Source organism: Atractosteus spatula, chromosome 7, assembly GCF_055471065.1.
Source record: "Atractosteus spatula isolate fAtrSpa1 chromosome 7, fAtrSpa1.hap1, whole genome shotgun sequence".
Taxonomy (NCBI): Eukaryota; Metazoa; Chordata; class Actinopteri; order Semionotiformes; family Lepisosteidae; genus Atractosteus; species Atractosteus spatula.
The window spans coordinates 15,506,233-15,522,033 of record NC_142712.1 but is presented as its reverse complement, the minus strand read 5'-3'; the positions used below and the strand labels follow the sequence as shown (position 1 = coordinate 15,522,033).

At 33.9% G+C, this 15,801-nt stretch overlaps 1 protein-coding gene across 1 annotated transcript in view; it reads right to left on the bottom strand.

Moving 5' to 3' along the window:
* Positions 1-15,801, bottom strand: part of LOC148830630 (relaxin receptor 2-like) — a 39,204-nt gene that overhangs the window by 6,254 nt on the left and 17,149 nt on the right. Inside the window, exons 7-15 of the mRNA XM_088921084.1 lie at positions 10,850-10,921; positions 9,444-9,515; positions 7,327-7,401; positions 4,583-4,654; positions 2,881-2,952; positions 2,343-2,414; positions 1,641-1,712; positions 1,061-1,132; positions 247-476 (exon numbers count right to left, since the gene is read on the bottom strand). Of these exons, the coding sequence (XP_088777210.1) occupies positions 247-476; positions 1,061-1,132; positions 1,641-1,712; positions 2,343-2,414; positions 2,881-2,952; positions 4,583-4,654; positions 7,327-7,401; positions 9,444-9,515; positions 10,850-10,921 (809 nt within the window). The remainder of the gene's footprint in view (positions 1-246; positions 477-1,060; positions 1,133-1,640; positions 1,713-2,342; positions 2,415-2,880; positions 2,953-4,582; positions 4,655-7,326; positions 7,402-9,443; positions 9,516-10,849; positions 10,922-15,801) is intronic.

Below are 15,801 nucleotides of genomic sequence, written 5' to 3'. Positions count from 1 at the left end.
GCTGAAAAGAGAAGAAAGAAAACACAACGTTTCGGCCATGGAGCCTTCTTCAGGTGAGGGTGCTCACACCTGAAGAAGGCTCCACGGCTGAAATGTTGTGTTTTCTTTCTTCTCTTTTCAGCTTGGAATAAACCTATTACTTGTTACTTGAAAGAATGTTGTGCTTTGTGTATTTCATTTATTTAATTCAATTTATAGGAGTGGAACAGAAGAGACACATTTTCTATAGTAATGACCAGTACTTACAGCACAAAACCTTGATGCACATGGCATGGAGGTTGTTCTCAGCTCTTATCAGGGTCCTCATGCAGATGACAAAGACATTGCCAAAGCAGGTGATGAAAGCGATGACCCAGACAGAAACTCTGAGGATAATATTTGCTAGAAGGTCCTCAAAGGAAGAAATCCCATCAGAATTGGGCTTGCACATCCGTACATGAGGAGCTCTGGAGCAGTACTGAAACTCCTTAAAATATCTGAAACGCATATAATAATGAGAAGCAACGTAACCCTTAACTGAACTAGAAATAAATGAAGAACAATTAAAGGTGAGGTTTGTCGTTCATTCTAGCAATGTTCTTTTAGGTTAAAAACCTGACTATGTATCAGATGCAATCTGTGCCAAATAAGCTTTTATCAGGATAAATGCACAGGCTTTACTGAAAGGTAATTTTTGTTTTGGGCTCTGTTCCCTAATACCTCCACTTCAATGCATTAAACACTCTTCTGTGTATTCACAAACACAGATTTAAAGATTTTTATATTTAAGCTGCTCCTGGAGCTTTCTCAAACATATAATCTCATACTGTATATTTCTATTTAAACTGCTACTGGAGCTTTCTCAAACATATAATCTCATATATTTCGCTTAACTTGTCTGGTTAATATTTTACACTATACCTACACTGTAAAAAACCTCTGAGAAAAAAATTCTGTTTAAGGGGAACCAATTTTTAAATCTAACTATCCACTGAAATCACACTTTTAATCAATGAATTAAAAGCAACTCTCCTCATGGTCTGACATTTTCTAAAGCCCTCAGGAAGATGTCAGTACATACATGTGAGACAGGTTCCTCATGGGCTGGAACATTCTGCTGTGTATGTTTGGGATTTCTATGCCCTCCATTACTCTGAGGAATAAGCACAATTTAAAATTAATTACTTGCCATTGCATGATGGAAATTCATCACCTCCCTGCTAAGTAGTGCAATGCCTTATTGGGCACAACCGTTCTTTGCAAAAGTAAAAAAATGCAAGGACATCTTTACTCCTCTTATAAAATGTAACTTGTTTTGCTTGCAAGCAGATCTGTTGCTTTCTCCAAAAGAAAATTACATGCTACATCACATTGAATAAACACATTACACTGGAGCCTCTAGCACTTACATCACATTAACTGCTGAGACAGCCTCCAGGTTTGCTACATCATTTCTACAGATTTAAAAAAAATACGCTAATAGCATAAAATGCGCAGCTACAGCATTAAATTTTTGTTTCTTAATATACAGTACAACATAACAGTTGCATTTTGGCACCTACTGGTTATTAGTAACACCTACTGTACATTTTGTCTGAAACAAAAAATAATTACTGTCAGTAAATATGAACATATAAAGATAATGTAATTTTTTTACTTACAAGGATTTGAGCTGGTAAAGATGATCAAACTGACCAAGATGTATGTGATTGAGTGGATTATGCGACATATTTCTGTAATGTAAAAAAAATTCTTTGGGTTTTACTGCTATTACCATATTTTGCCCTTGGTTTAGAAAAAAAGACTAAGAAGCATTCCTGTTTAAAAAAAACACTAAAGCAAAAATAATTTGTAGAATAATTTGTTCAGTTATGAGGAAGTATGTAGATGTCTTTCCTGAATTCCACTAAAATTCTTTGGGCTGGTCACATAGGAGGCACCGTGTAAGGAATACTGATATGGTATTGCTTCACTGCCAAAACTGAATGGAAACTGAATTTTGCTAAGCAGATATTTTCATTGTGATAAAGATCAACATGCTGTGTTTCGCAAAACTAGTGTTGAAAAATTTGGATGAACACCTATACTTACATATTACATTTTATTCCTCTCTCTGTTAATGTTAGATGGCAATCCCCAAAAACTGGCAGTTGATTTCATTTTATTTTTGGTGTACCAACCTAAATAATGCTAATGCTAATTTGTACTGTACTTACATTGAATAAAAAGACTTAAAGAAGGTAGTTTGCTTTCTCTTTGAATATACCACACATACAGTTTATATACAGTATACACTACACACATTTCCAATTCATAAATATGTATGTAATACACAGACCTGAGTCATAGCTTATGAAACTTACAGTTTCTGTAGGGATTTTAAGTCCTTATAGATATCGTATGGTAGTTCTGTAATCCTATTGCTTGATATATCTCTGGATAATAAAGGAAAGGAGATAAACAGGAACAGCATGAGAAACACATAACAAAAAAACAAAACAAATCCTTTATGGAAGTTTCAAACACCTTTTTGGGGATTTGCAAGGGACTATTTCAAAAGTAAACGCATATTTGCTAGTTTTCCACTTCACCTGTCCAGTAAGTTTAGATGAATTGGTAGCTCTCAGAATTATTAAGTTCTGTCTAAAAGCATATGCAGTTCTGTTATGCTGATTGTTATATTATACAGTATAAGAAGAATACGAATTAAACAGAATAAACAATAACTATATATATCTCATTGAATAATAAGATAAACCTATTCCTGATTTTCTGATATAAAATAAAACAAAACAACAATTTTCAAGAATGGCAGCAGTCAAAAAACATCTTCCGTCAACAGCAGATTTTCATTCTAATACAACAGCTTTCCAATGCATTATTGAAAAAGTGAGTATTTACAGTTCTTCGAGTCTTCTGAGTGGCTGGAATGTATTTTCTTGAAGAAATTCTATTTTATTGCCATGTAGCGATCTGTAAAATAAAATCACATGAATTTGATTAATTTGACTTAGTACAGTAGTTAGTAGAAATTACATTAGGTACTAATGCTGCTTTTCAGTAAATCTTACAGAAATATTACAAACTGAAAACTTAGAAAAGTTAGTGTTTCCCAAACACTTTCAGTGCTTTCAGAAGTCATCAGGATTTTCAGAGAACCAGTAAAGAAAAAAATAAAATGGATCAGGCAATTAATTTGAGATGTCGTGAGAAACTACCGTTTCATCATACAATATTTGTTTTTTTAAGTTTATCGCATGCACATTACTGTACAGAATTTCTGCACTGTGAACTTATTTGACAGTTAACCAGCAAAGAGAAACAAACAAGACACTTGATAACCATTATACAAACAGAAAAATAGGAAAATGTTTCCTTTCATGCTTCGAAATACAAACATGTTTCAACGCTGATGCTCTGATTGACGTGTTTGAATTAGTAATGACACTATCTGTGAGGCTCATGTATTTTGGTTAATTATCTGCTTTGCTGGTAGTGGTTCAGAAAGACTGAAGTGGAACTAACATAAAACTTCTCTCCAGTCTAGTAACTCACAGGCAGCATCTGATTAATGGCAACCTACAGAAGTTCAGTGTGTTATACAGGAAAGTTTAACCTTTTAACCCCTGTTGTTTTAAAATACAGATATTTAAGTGCATTTTCACAGTACACTGAGTTGACATTCCAAAATACACTGCAGACTAGAATGAATTGCTAACCTGGTATAAAAGAAAAACTATAGCATCTGGCCTCATTTGGAAACATGATCCATCATTTAACCTCATTTCAAAACATTGCTGTTGGAAATGCTCTGTAAGTATTTTCCAAAAATATTTTTTCCTGTCATGTTACTGTACATGAAGGACACAGGGAAGAATGTGGAACAGACTAGACACTGTGAAGATTTAGTCTTTTATCACACCTCAAGTGGAGAGCTTAACTGAATCTTGTTTATAAAGTATTAACAACAATAAGACAAAATGTAGCTTTGAAGATTTTAGAAATGTGCAAAGCACAGTTTACCTAAGAGGACAGTCAAAGGGTACAGGTACTCAATTCTACAACAGCTTGCGAAGATAAATATTTTAACATTGTTATCTCCACAAGAGATCCTGGGTATCTTTTTCTGAAACTTAAAGTAACAAACTCCACATTATAAAAGCTGCCTAAAAAAATCTTAGTTTGCAGTTTGGCAAATTTTCTTCTTTTTAAAAAGATTACAACCCACCCCCTTTTTTAACTGACTGAATTCTTATTTTAAATTCATATTATGTTCAAAATAAAACATAATACCACTGGATTTAGCTTCGAGTGGGTTGAAAAAGGTTTAAGAAGAGTTGTATTTCAATATCATTTTTAAGCTGCTTAGTTAATTTTAATCTTAGTCGATCTAATTTTAAAACTGAAGGTGAAACACAGCACCATAACAGAATTGTTTTCTAAAAAAACAAAAGAACCTATACAGTACCTGTTTTAAGGTGAATTACAAACATTTCCAATACGACGCCTATAAACAGGGTATAATCTCAGTGTCTGTCCTGATACTGTATACAGTATACAGTAGATATATTTTTATTTATGGTAAGAACAGATGTCTACTCACAAAACAGTAAGTTCATTGCACATCATGAGCGTGGAAAAATTGATCGTTTTGACATTGTTCCCCGAAAAGTCCCTAGAATACAAAGAATAGCAGAGATAAGAACTTAAAAGATGTGGCAAACCAGCACAGATACTATTTTGAAATATTACCAGAACAAAATGAAGCCAAGGTGCATGAATGTGAGTGCCAGATTGTGCCGAGACTGAATTAAGGTCTCATTCAATCCCCCCAGTCCTTCAGTTCCTTCAGTCTTTCTTTGGGAGATGCTGCAGCACCTAAGAGCTCGCTTTCAAACAAGCCCAACAATGGGCCAGTGCCAACGTGTCTGCACAACCTGTTCTTGAAGAACACAATCGAGACAATAATAAGGGTGGCAGGGCTGCGTTTTCAAAGAGCTCCTGTCCTGAGAGGTTTGAGTGACATGTTCTTCCTTCCTCAGTTGCTAGCTGAACAAGAAATGTCTGTTCCTGTACGAACACACATTAATATGAAAAGACTAGTGTAGCAAAGACAAGTCATTGGTAACATTTCAGAACATGAGGTACCTGGAAGGCATGTATTACTGTGTAAGATTTCCCTACACAATTTGTAGGGCCTACGAAGGAGGTAAACACTAGTAACGAACGAAAAACGAGCTGAAACAACATGCTTGCGATCGACTCTAGGTATGTATATTCATGTATACACGAGGCTTACTAGGGGTGGCATAGCATAATTCTTTGGCCTCCTGACTAACAGGCTGTGGGTTTGGGGACTGCAGACACTGCTGTTGTACAGTATTTTCCCCCAGTTGTCCCAGTCCATCCAGCTGTATAAGTAAGGACCAGCATTGCTGGGGGGTGATTCCTGTGACAGACTGGTGTCCCATCCAGTGGGGAATAGGGAAGGGGTTGAGGGAGTCACATGCTCCAGGAAACGGAATGGAAACTGGGATGAGCTCTGACCCAATGAGCTGCGCCTCTGGTATTGACTCTACTTCTTTATACAGAAGAATTATACCATGTCTGCTAATATGTAGGAAAACTTTTCAATTGGAATATTACAACTTCTTTAAAATGTTCATTAGCCATCAAATATAACTTAATACGAATTAATACTATATGCCTTTTGATTTTATTTTGTTCTTACCAGAGGAAAATTATTCAATTGTTACCTTATTAATAGAGTCAAAAGTCTCTTTTTACAGTTGGAATATCATATAATTTTTTGAGTCATTGAGGAATTTGGATCCTTAAATCAAGCTTTATTCTTTGGGTGGTTATAGTTCCCGCCTCACTTTTCCTTACTGGTTGGCCTTATAATAGCAGTATTACTTTAAAATGAGTGCTATCCTTCTCATTTGGTCATAAACACACATGTGGCATTTACAATAAGGAGGTACACTTTATAATGTAAGTGAATTGATGCAGTTTCATTGGACTACATTTTATGATTCAATTTAATTGGCAGAGACATACAGTATACTGTATGCCTGGGAAGGCTGCCTGAATCAATACACATACTGTATATCTAAAGTACTCTTAAAACTCTCACCTGTTTTATTGCAGATGGTTGACATGATTTTTTGGAACTTTGGGAAAACATAACACAGCTAAGAAACTATAAAACACATTGCTTATATCAAAGCTGTTTCACTTCATTATGTTACAAATCACTTCTGCCCTGGGGCTGAAATTGTGCCAGGTAGATGACAGCACATGTTGTTATCAAATACCAGCATTACTACAGCATTTTAAAGTGTGCTGCCCATTTGTATGTAGATCACATTAAATTATCAATATCTTTGTGCACTTTTTTGTTTCTCTCTTTATTCAAGAAAAAATGCTTCCCATAATGTAGACACCAGTTATAATTAAATTTAGTGAGTAGTCAATACCATCCTGGATTTTGTTTTGGCTATTTCTGATTTTCTGTCTTCCTGGTGTATTATGGGTGTCCTGCATTATAATTCTTGACAGATGTTTCTGGAAAGATTGTTATTTGCAGTGAACACAAGCTGACAGTGCAAAAATAAAACAACAAAAAAGATTAATCAAATGTCAAGGAAGGGAAAAGATCCAGTATGATGATTATCACAGTGGTACAGGTCTGAGTGTGTAGTTCCTGGCATTCCGGCACTGGGAAGTACTTTCAGAAATTATGCTTGTTGTAATAATTCATTTACAGTACATTTGCAAACAGCCAAAACAGAAAAAAAACATACCTGCTCATTCTCCCTATTTAGAGCAGGTTTGAATTATTCTGTGTGCTTCACCCCAAATTCTACTTATATTGTGACACTATGTTTATTTGTGAACCTCGACATTGAAGTTGTATGCCTTTAACTTCTCAATAGGTATTCTTACCTTCTCATAAATTGAAAGAGACTTAAGTTTAAAAACCTTAAGTGAAAACAAAGACTACTTACTGACATTGCTAAGTGACACCCCTTATTTAAAAAGGATATAGCTGATGTGAAATGTTAAAAATGTATAGCAACGTCAAAAGATAAGGAAAATGCATAACATTTCAAGTGCTGCTCTTAAATGTCAGTTCATAAAGGCCCCTCCAAGTGAAAAGCTGTCTTTTCTAACTGTATTGTGACACCTAGAATTCTGGAACTGGCAACATCTGCCTCGGTAGTTAATCCACATGTCAGGGTTCTCAGCTGTAATGAATTGCAAAATGCTATATAACTCAAAAAGCTAAAAAAAACATTCAAGCTAATTAGCTACACAGCAGCCAATATTGTACAGTATACTTACAGCCAGTTAAGAAGCATCATCTCTGAGCACAGTTTTGCTTTGGGAAGCTGCTCCAGTGAGTTATTTACCATGGACCTGCAAAACCGGGAGAACCCATTTAAATCTGCTTAATCCCTGAATATAGAACGAAGAAAAAAAGGCAGCCTGCCTGCTCCCTGCTGTGTTTTAGCAACTGTGACAGATGCAGTTCCATCCCTGCCAGGATTCGATCACAGTTACCTGCGGACTAATAGCATACTGTACAAACGGCCAGATCTCCTGCTGAGCGAATTCTACACTATGTAGATTTCAAGGGGGTGACGCCATCTTCTGTAACAGGCTCTTGTGCACTGAGCCCTATTATAGAAGTGCGCCTGTAATAGTGAATTTTCCCAACATAAAACAGATTACAAAGCACGGCCAGAGCAATTTATGCGCTTGCGAGCAACAAGGTGGCAAGTGTGTATGAGTCTGAACATGTGTTTAAAACTCCTGCTGAGGCACAGCATCTCCTATTCCATTGCTTAAGCTACCATGTCATGCATGTACTGTAGCTGCCACAGAATATTATATAATTCTGCTTACTAAGTGTTAAAGAACAAACACAGCACTTTCAGAACCAATAAAACAGTCCTGGAAAACTTCACGTCTACAAATGAGACAGTTACTAATTGCAGAAGTAAGTGGCTGAAGCTTTGCTCACTGTGTGGAAGGAGCAGAAATCAAACTAGTTTTAAGTCTGCCAGTACCATCAATGTAGAGAAGAGAGATAACACCATGGTTTTGTGGTACACAGAAGAATATGAATGCTAATGATTGGCTTAAAGGTATGGTTGTGTGCAACATTACTTGTGGTCAGAGTATTAAAGGTTATTATTTCTTATGAGATTTCTTATGCTAAACCTTGTAATTCTGCGCAAACTTGCTTGTATTAATCTTTGAATGGTTGGTTAAGTAACCAGATAGATAAAAGTAAATGCAGACAGGAGAATGAGATGATAATTTTCCATACAGTGTATATTATACTTACAATATATGTGTATAACTAAAAAAGGAATAGTTTCCATTCAGAAAGACTAACAATGTTCTTCAAACATTCCTTGTCATTTTAATAATACATAGAATTAGCAGCAGTAGTTTAAAATACAGTAATAAGGTACTTCTCTGATACATCAATTAGCAGGCTCTGATATACAGTACAGGACAAAAACACATTATAGACTCCCCAACTAAGGCAGCTACTAAAATGATCCAGCAATTGAGTCACAAAGATATGGGCACATCACCCCTAAAAGAATATCTTGGAAAAATTAGGCACTGTTGTTTATTTATAAATATATGTTTGGCTTCAGTGCATAATTTCATCTGTTTTGCTACAGAGCTACAGAAGACAATCTGGGTAATTTTTAAAGCAATACTAAATAACAAAAAAGATTATTTTTTTTTAAAAGCTAATAATTGGAAAAGGGCAAATGTGGTACGTTTTATTCTGAACTGTAACGAACCTTTGAGAAGGAACAAAAGTGGGAGATGTGTGTGATTCTAAAGGTTAAGATAAATAACATATTAAAGAGCTGCCTTCCTCATATTCATTGACAGACACTTCTGAGGTCTCTAAAGACTTGTGCAGTTGGATACAATAGTAGACAGCACTCAGTACAAACATCAGCAGAAATTACAGATAACCACATGACGGATTAACGACGTAAAACAGACAAAAGGAGTATATACTGTATAGTAAAGCAAAATTGAATCTAGAAAAACAAGAAAAAACAGGAAAGAATGCCCATAGTGAAAGAAAGACAAGAGCTTCTACAATACGTATGTACAGAAAGACAAGAAACATGCAAAGAACAATGCAGATACAGTTCCAAGAACAAAGGTGCAATGGCTTTTTGCTTTGTTTTTATTCCCTCAATAAGAGATCATAAATATGTTCTAGTTACAGAGTTTTTAGATGAATAACTGTAATGAAATACTTCTTTTGAGGTAATCAAGATGATGAATGGAGATATTCCTGAATACACTATAACAAGCGCAGACATATTCATAAAACTTTCAGAACCACAGTACGCATATATTTTTCACAATAAGAAAGGTAGACAATTGAGCTGGAAAGTGCCAAGCATAATACTTACAAGAAAAATAAGGACTTTAACCCAGCAAATGTTTGCTGACTAATGCTCTTTATTGGATTATCATCAAGGATTCTGGGTTCAAAAGAAGAAAAATAGATTAATGATTATGTCAATAAAGTGCATGGTGAACTCCAGTTCGTCACACTTTGCAAAGTGGAAAATAAGTTCACAAAAAATAATAATTCAGTATAGACCAAACTCTTTCTTAAAATTTACTTTTACCGTGCATCAGCTGAGTCTCATTAGTTATATCTCTTACAAATCCTTTGTCTGACTAGTACAAATTGTATGTGACTAGATTTATTGTATGGGACTAGATTTATCATGACAATTTTGGATCTGCATAATGTGCACTTAATGCATATTCTTAATTTTAAAACATGCTTTAATAATGTACAATAATAATACTGACAAACAGACTTCAAGCATAGTTTTAAACTACACAGGACAAAGAATATAAAAACACTATGTTAATATTTAAAATAAATGCATACAGTATACACAAAAGTGTAAATGATTGGTGTTTTGAATTTCTACACTTTCATAGGAAGATGCACATACTGTATCCTGCTATTCTGAACAATGCCCAAGTTAAAAAAAATGGAGATACTATTTCTCGCTTTGTTTTAAATCAAAGCTTAAATTATTCTAGTTTTACCCTAATTATGTATCTGACAGTTAAAATGTCTAGGCCTTTCCTTCCATTAGGTAAAGCCTTTATGTGATACATTGGCACAGTCAAACACTATGTAAGATGAAACTGCTGTTGATACTAAACAAACAAAGAATATCAGTTAGTTCAATAGAGAGATTAAATTTTTTCCACACCCGTACAGGTACACTGCTGAATTGAAGAGTGACCGAAATCAGGCATCTCATACTCAATGTAAGAAACAAATTAGAGACAGATATGACCTGTTTAGTGCACACAGCGCTACAGGACCATTTTGACACACAGACACTGCTGTTGTTAAGCATGCAGTGATAGTGACAGTGAGAAAGCTGGGTCATGGGATGGCTTCCACTTGAGATACACACTGTGTTCTCATACCAACCTTACTGGAAATACACATTCATTTTAGCATCACAGAAGAGAAAATAACAAAATCCAACCTTAAATACCAAGGCTATTAACTACCGCATTCTAAAAGCTAACACTCCCACGCAAGAGCTTATACAGTATCTTTCCTTAAGCTTTATGTACTGCCCTTACAAAAGAAAAGATAAACATATTTATAAGGAGGACTATTAATCAAGCACTGAATTGTTAAAGAGAAAAGTTTTCGGCTTTTATAGTTGCAGTAATTATTACGGTTTAAACATTGCTGCCAAAACAGTCTCTCGTTAAAAGGTTGCAAATATGTCATTTAATATAATATGCTCCAGTTTCTGTTCATCATACTTACAGCCATTGTAATTTAGGCAGATCACTGAAAACTCCAGGCTTCAATGATGTGATGCAGTTTTGACTGAGAGACCTATAAAATAAACAGTTTTTGTGTCACCAATGAATGAGCATTAAATCTTCCAAACAATGGATTAATGATCATTTGTCAGCCATGAGCCTTCTGAAATAATAAGTAGTGATCCTGTGGGAAACGCTAGTGTAGCTTGAGAAAGCTTTGGGAGTTATTCATTTAATAGAAAACACCATGACAGTTTTCTACTTTATTAATAGACCCACTTTCGGGTAAAACGCAGATAATTACTGGCATGTCAAAGCAACTAGTAGAAGCCAACATGCAAAATAAGAGTCAACGCTTTGAGGAGTTCAAATTAGCAAGACAGAAGATTTAAGAAAACCGAAAGTCTTATTCTAAGAGAGGAAATTGTGCAAAAGACATATATCTGTGATGTGTTCATAAAAGAGAGAGCAGTTGATCAGTGCTGAGGGGTTCACAATTAGCCATCTTCACAAGGTTTTGGAAAAAAATGGATTGACATCAATTCATAATTATCCTTTTTCATTGTAAGGACAAATAACAATTTTTGCTAGGGCTAAGTGATTTTTTTGAATTATTGATAATCAAGATCTAAATCTAATCTAAAAACCTGTGGAAGGTTGCAGACAAAGGAGGTCATTTAGCTCCTGCAGCTTGTTTGATTGCAAGGACCTAATTGATCTATGGGGTTCATTCAGGCAGTTCTTGAAATAAGCCACATTATCAGCTTCAACAGCATGGTTGTTTCTGTGCAAAGCTTGCTGTGCATAAACATAAGCCTTTGTGTAAAAAAGTGCTTAAAGATTCTCAGAGCAGAAATGAAAAATGTAAACATAGTTTCTTATTCCATGAAAAAATAAAAGAGTTACAGACACATGGCTGTTTTATAGGAACATTTCAGGAAGCATTTTTGAAAGGACAGAAGCTACATCTGGAGGTAAATAGAGGGGACATGCTCATCCATACACATTGGGAATCACTGAATCTGAAATGGAAGATGCAGTATAAACTAGGCAACAAAATGGGTAATCAATTACAAAAAATAATAAAAATGTGATTTTCAAAACCATAATACTTGAGGTCATAAAGAATGCCTTCTCAGGTAGCCATTATAAGCAATGAAATAATATAGAAAGGACCGAATCTTTCTGAAAGACTTTGAAACTGTACTGTCAATAGCTACTATTTAAAAGCAGCACAAAGTATTTTATGTAAACATTAACAATGGGCTCCAATATTCAGCTAGAAGCACTGAACAGTTCGTCCAAAGAGAAATGAAATGAATGATTAGAAAGCAGATGCATAAATGGCTTTATAATTAAATAAAATAAAAAAATAAAGGGAAAAAGAGAGCACTTTCTAAAAAAAAAAGCACGGGCTCTGATGAAAGAAAAAGAATCTATTAAACTGCAAGCACAAGCAAAGAGGGATATTGGAATTTCCAAGAGACAGGAAAAAATACAAAAAAGGCTAAAATATATAATACAAGATTTCTTAGTATCGTAACAGGAAAATAACAGTTCCCTAGGTACAACAACATCGAGAACTAAATGCTGTGTGAATATTTGGTGAGATAGGTTTGGCTTAACCCACTTGGTTAATGGGTAGCCTCCTGCCCATTGGACTAGCAGGCTCGAACCCAATTCAAAGCAGACTGAACCAGAGGGAAGCAGTGAGGTGGAGATGGGGTGGAGGAGGAAAGCTGAGGAGATGAATGCAAAGGGTTTGTGTTTAATAAACAGTGTATAGAGCTAATTTCTGTAATGATGGTGATTAGGAACAGCTGTTTGAGATTGACTTGATGTTGCTGTCGCCCCAAACTTCAATTAATAACTTCCATTAAACGGATTGTCAAACATAAAAAACTTGATTTTTTGAAGACAACAAGAAACTTTTGGAAGTATTAAGTTAATATCTTGCTCAGACATTCATCAAGAAATACATCAACACAATGCTTAAGATTGTGGAAGTTAGACACTGGCATACAGTAGAAGAGGTGGAATTGTTAAAAAGATGTAAGACAAAGTTCCAGGAGCTCCAGTGACCACAAAGGAAATCTAAAAAGATTTAGAAGACTTAAATTCACAACCTAATTTAAGGTGAACTAATAAACAGTTGGGTGGTGATATTTAATGTACACGTGCAAAATGTTACATGAAAGATATGTATAAGATAAGATACGTATAGATATGTAAGATGTGTATAAATATAAAATGACAATACTGTACGTACAGTAGGTGTAATGTGATACACTCCCAAGGAACTATTGTATACAGTGCGATTCTGCAAACTCTGTAACTGTACAATTCCATGAGGATCTCTTTTTTTCTCCGTTCAGCTGATAATAAAGATTTTAAAGCTATTCCATCTGTTTAGCTGAAGCCTTTGTCTTATATTATGATCAAAAACAGAGGAACAACGACTTTGTTCTGTAGTTTAAAATCTGACAAAATTAAGATAAAATATTTGATAAATCCCCTTGAAAAGAACCTTAACTTGATTGTCAACTTGAAAGTTGATTTGTACGTACTGTACTATTACTCACAGAAATAAAATTTAATTCCAAATGTCACTACAGTGCTTTGCTGACACAACATTAAATTACTGTACCATTGATAAACTAAAATGTCCTGAAAGACACAAAAATATAAATTTTAGCCACCTAGGTAGAACAGATAGAAAGTTTTATGAATAACACCCACAGCATAAACATCATCAGGTGAAACAATGTACTAAATTGCTGAACTATAAATAATAAAATACTGAATTTTAGTAAGTCACTAAATGTCAGAAATATATCAATTAAATCATGTATATAATTCAAAGTTCAACCATAGGGAAAGTGTGGTGATAAATAAATAGAACAGATTATTTCTACAGTGCACCTCTGCATGTTCTATACTGTACATACAAACATTGTGAAGACAAAACAGATAAGCAAACAGAAAAACAGATTTAATAGAAATACTGTAGGTTTTAAGTAGGTAGGTTGCAGTGTACAAATAAAAAGCCAAGTCCTTCTGCAGTTTAGAAATACATTCAACAGTACAGCAGCAAACATGTACCAACAATAACAAGGTTACTGCAATCAGTTTATATTTATTAGATATTTTCCAGAAAATGTAAAGCAGAACTTTTGCTTGAAATGTCAAGAAACAACCATTTAAACCTACTCAATTAAACAACAGGAAAAACTACAGTATTTCCATTTTCAGAGATATACAAAAGAGATAGAAGCTTCCTTTCCAATTTAATTTGATTTCTTCCACATCTGTCAGGAAATCATAACTTGGAAAATATGTGTTTTGTGGATGAGGAGGTTTGGACTTTCTTTTAAAGTATTATGATAATGGCTGGTTTACTTCAGTTGTTGATATCAGTTCAACTTTTTAATCATCCAGCTAACTTCTCAGTTTTTAACACTGGGCTTTTCCAAATTCAGTATTATTTACCAGATGCTATGACCACTTTATTACACCTATAAAGAATAGTTGCAGTTAAATAACTTTTCTATTTTGCACCAAGATATTTCAGGGATAAAAATGTTACTATACAAAAGAAAAAAAGAAAAATGTGTGTACTGAAAGACTAAGTATTTTCTTTTTTGGGAGACACATCAATATTAAAATGAAAAAAAACAACGAGATACTGTACAGTTTTGGGTGACAATTACGCTCTTATATATTGCAAAATAAATTATACTGATAACCTTTCTTTTCCAATTGTTTCTGAATTTTCTGAAAAATGTAAGGCAAGAAAGGAATTTGTTTTTTAGTTTCTTACAATGACAGAAATCAGAAAAGAAAACATGTTTTGGTATTTCATTGTTCAAAATTAAAAAATGCAGAAAAACTCTATTCTTAGTTTTTAACTAAATTATAGAAACAAATAATCCTAACAGTTTGGTAAGACTATTTAAAATATTCAGACATAAATGTGAAGCATCTTTCCAAAATGTTGCAAACAGATTTAAAAATATTGTATCTTTATCATCACAAAACACAAAAGTGACAGTTATACTATTCCTGTATTTGTGTAATTTGATTATTAATAGGTTATACATTGTGTAAGATTCTAAAAATTATTTCTCTAAATTTATTTGGGTTTCAGTTTGGTTTAAAAAGGTTTTAGTTTAATAGTTGAACCTTTAAGAATCATTTAATTTTATACACGTTTCCCAAACATAAACATTAGGAAATGTACATTAATACATATTTTATTGTCCATATTTAGCTTTAAAACATATTTTTTTAAATTGCATATATCGGTAAATTGTATTTTTATTGAATAAAATATTTATTAGGTAATCAAACAAACTTTTTCTTTCCTTGGGTAATAGATAATAATTTATCTTCTTCCTTTTTAAAGACTGTAAGATTATTCCACATTAAGTATTTTTTTTGTGAAATTTAATGCACACAAGATAATGTTCACTTAGTACTTGAGGATACATTTAATAGAATGTTATTTGAAGCTTCTCAAGGGCAAAGTTACAAATTAATAGGAATGTTATATCTTCTAATTTATTAAACATAAATGTAGGTATAATATAACTAAATGGTACTACTGGGTGAATGAGGTGTTTATAAACACTTATTTTTCAACATGCTTCTTTGATGTCTTCTTTTGCTGGTTAAAATAATTAACTCTCCTGAGGTTTAGTTTCCAGACTAAATTACATGTACATTAAAAAATGCAGATATGATTAATAGCTTTGTGGGAAATAATATCAGGTACTTCTCGAGAAATCCCTTCTCTTTAGGAAGTACAATCATTTCAAAACTTGATACATATCTTTGCAATTCTATATCTATACAGTGTAAGACCTACAAGGGCATTTGGTACAATTTGTTACAAATCAATAATTCCTTGCATTTGGAGAGAAATGCATAGCAAAATGCTTTTTAGTCCGCAAA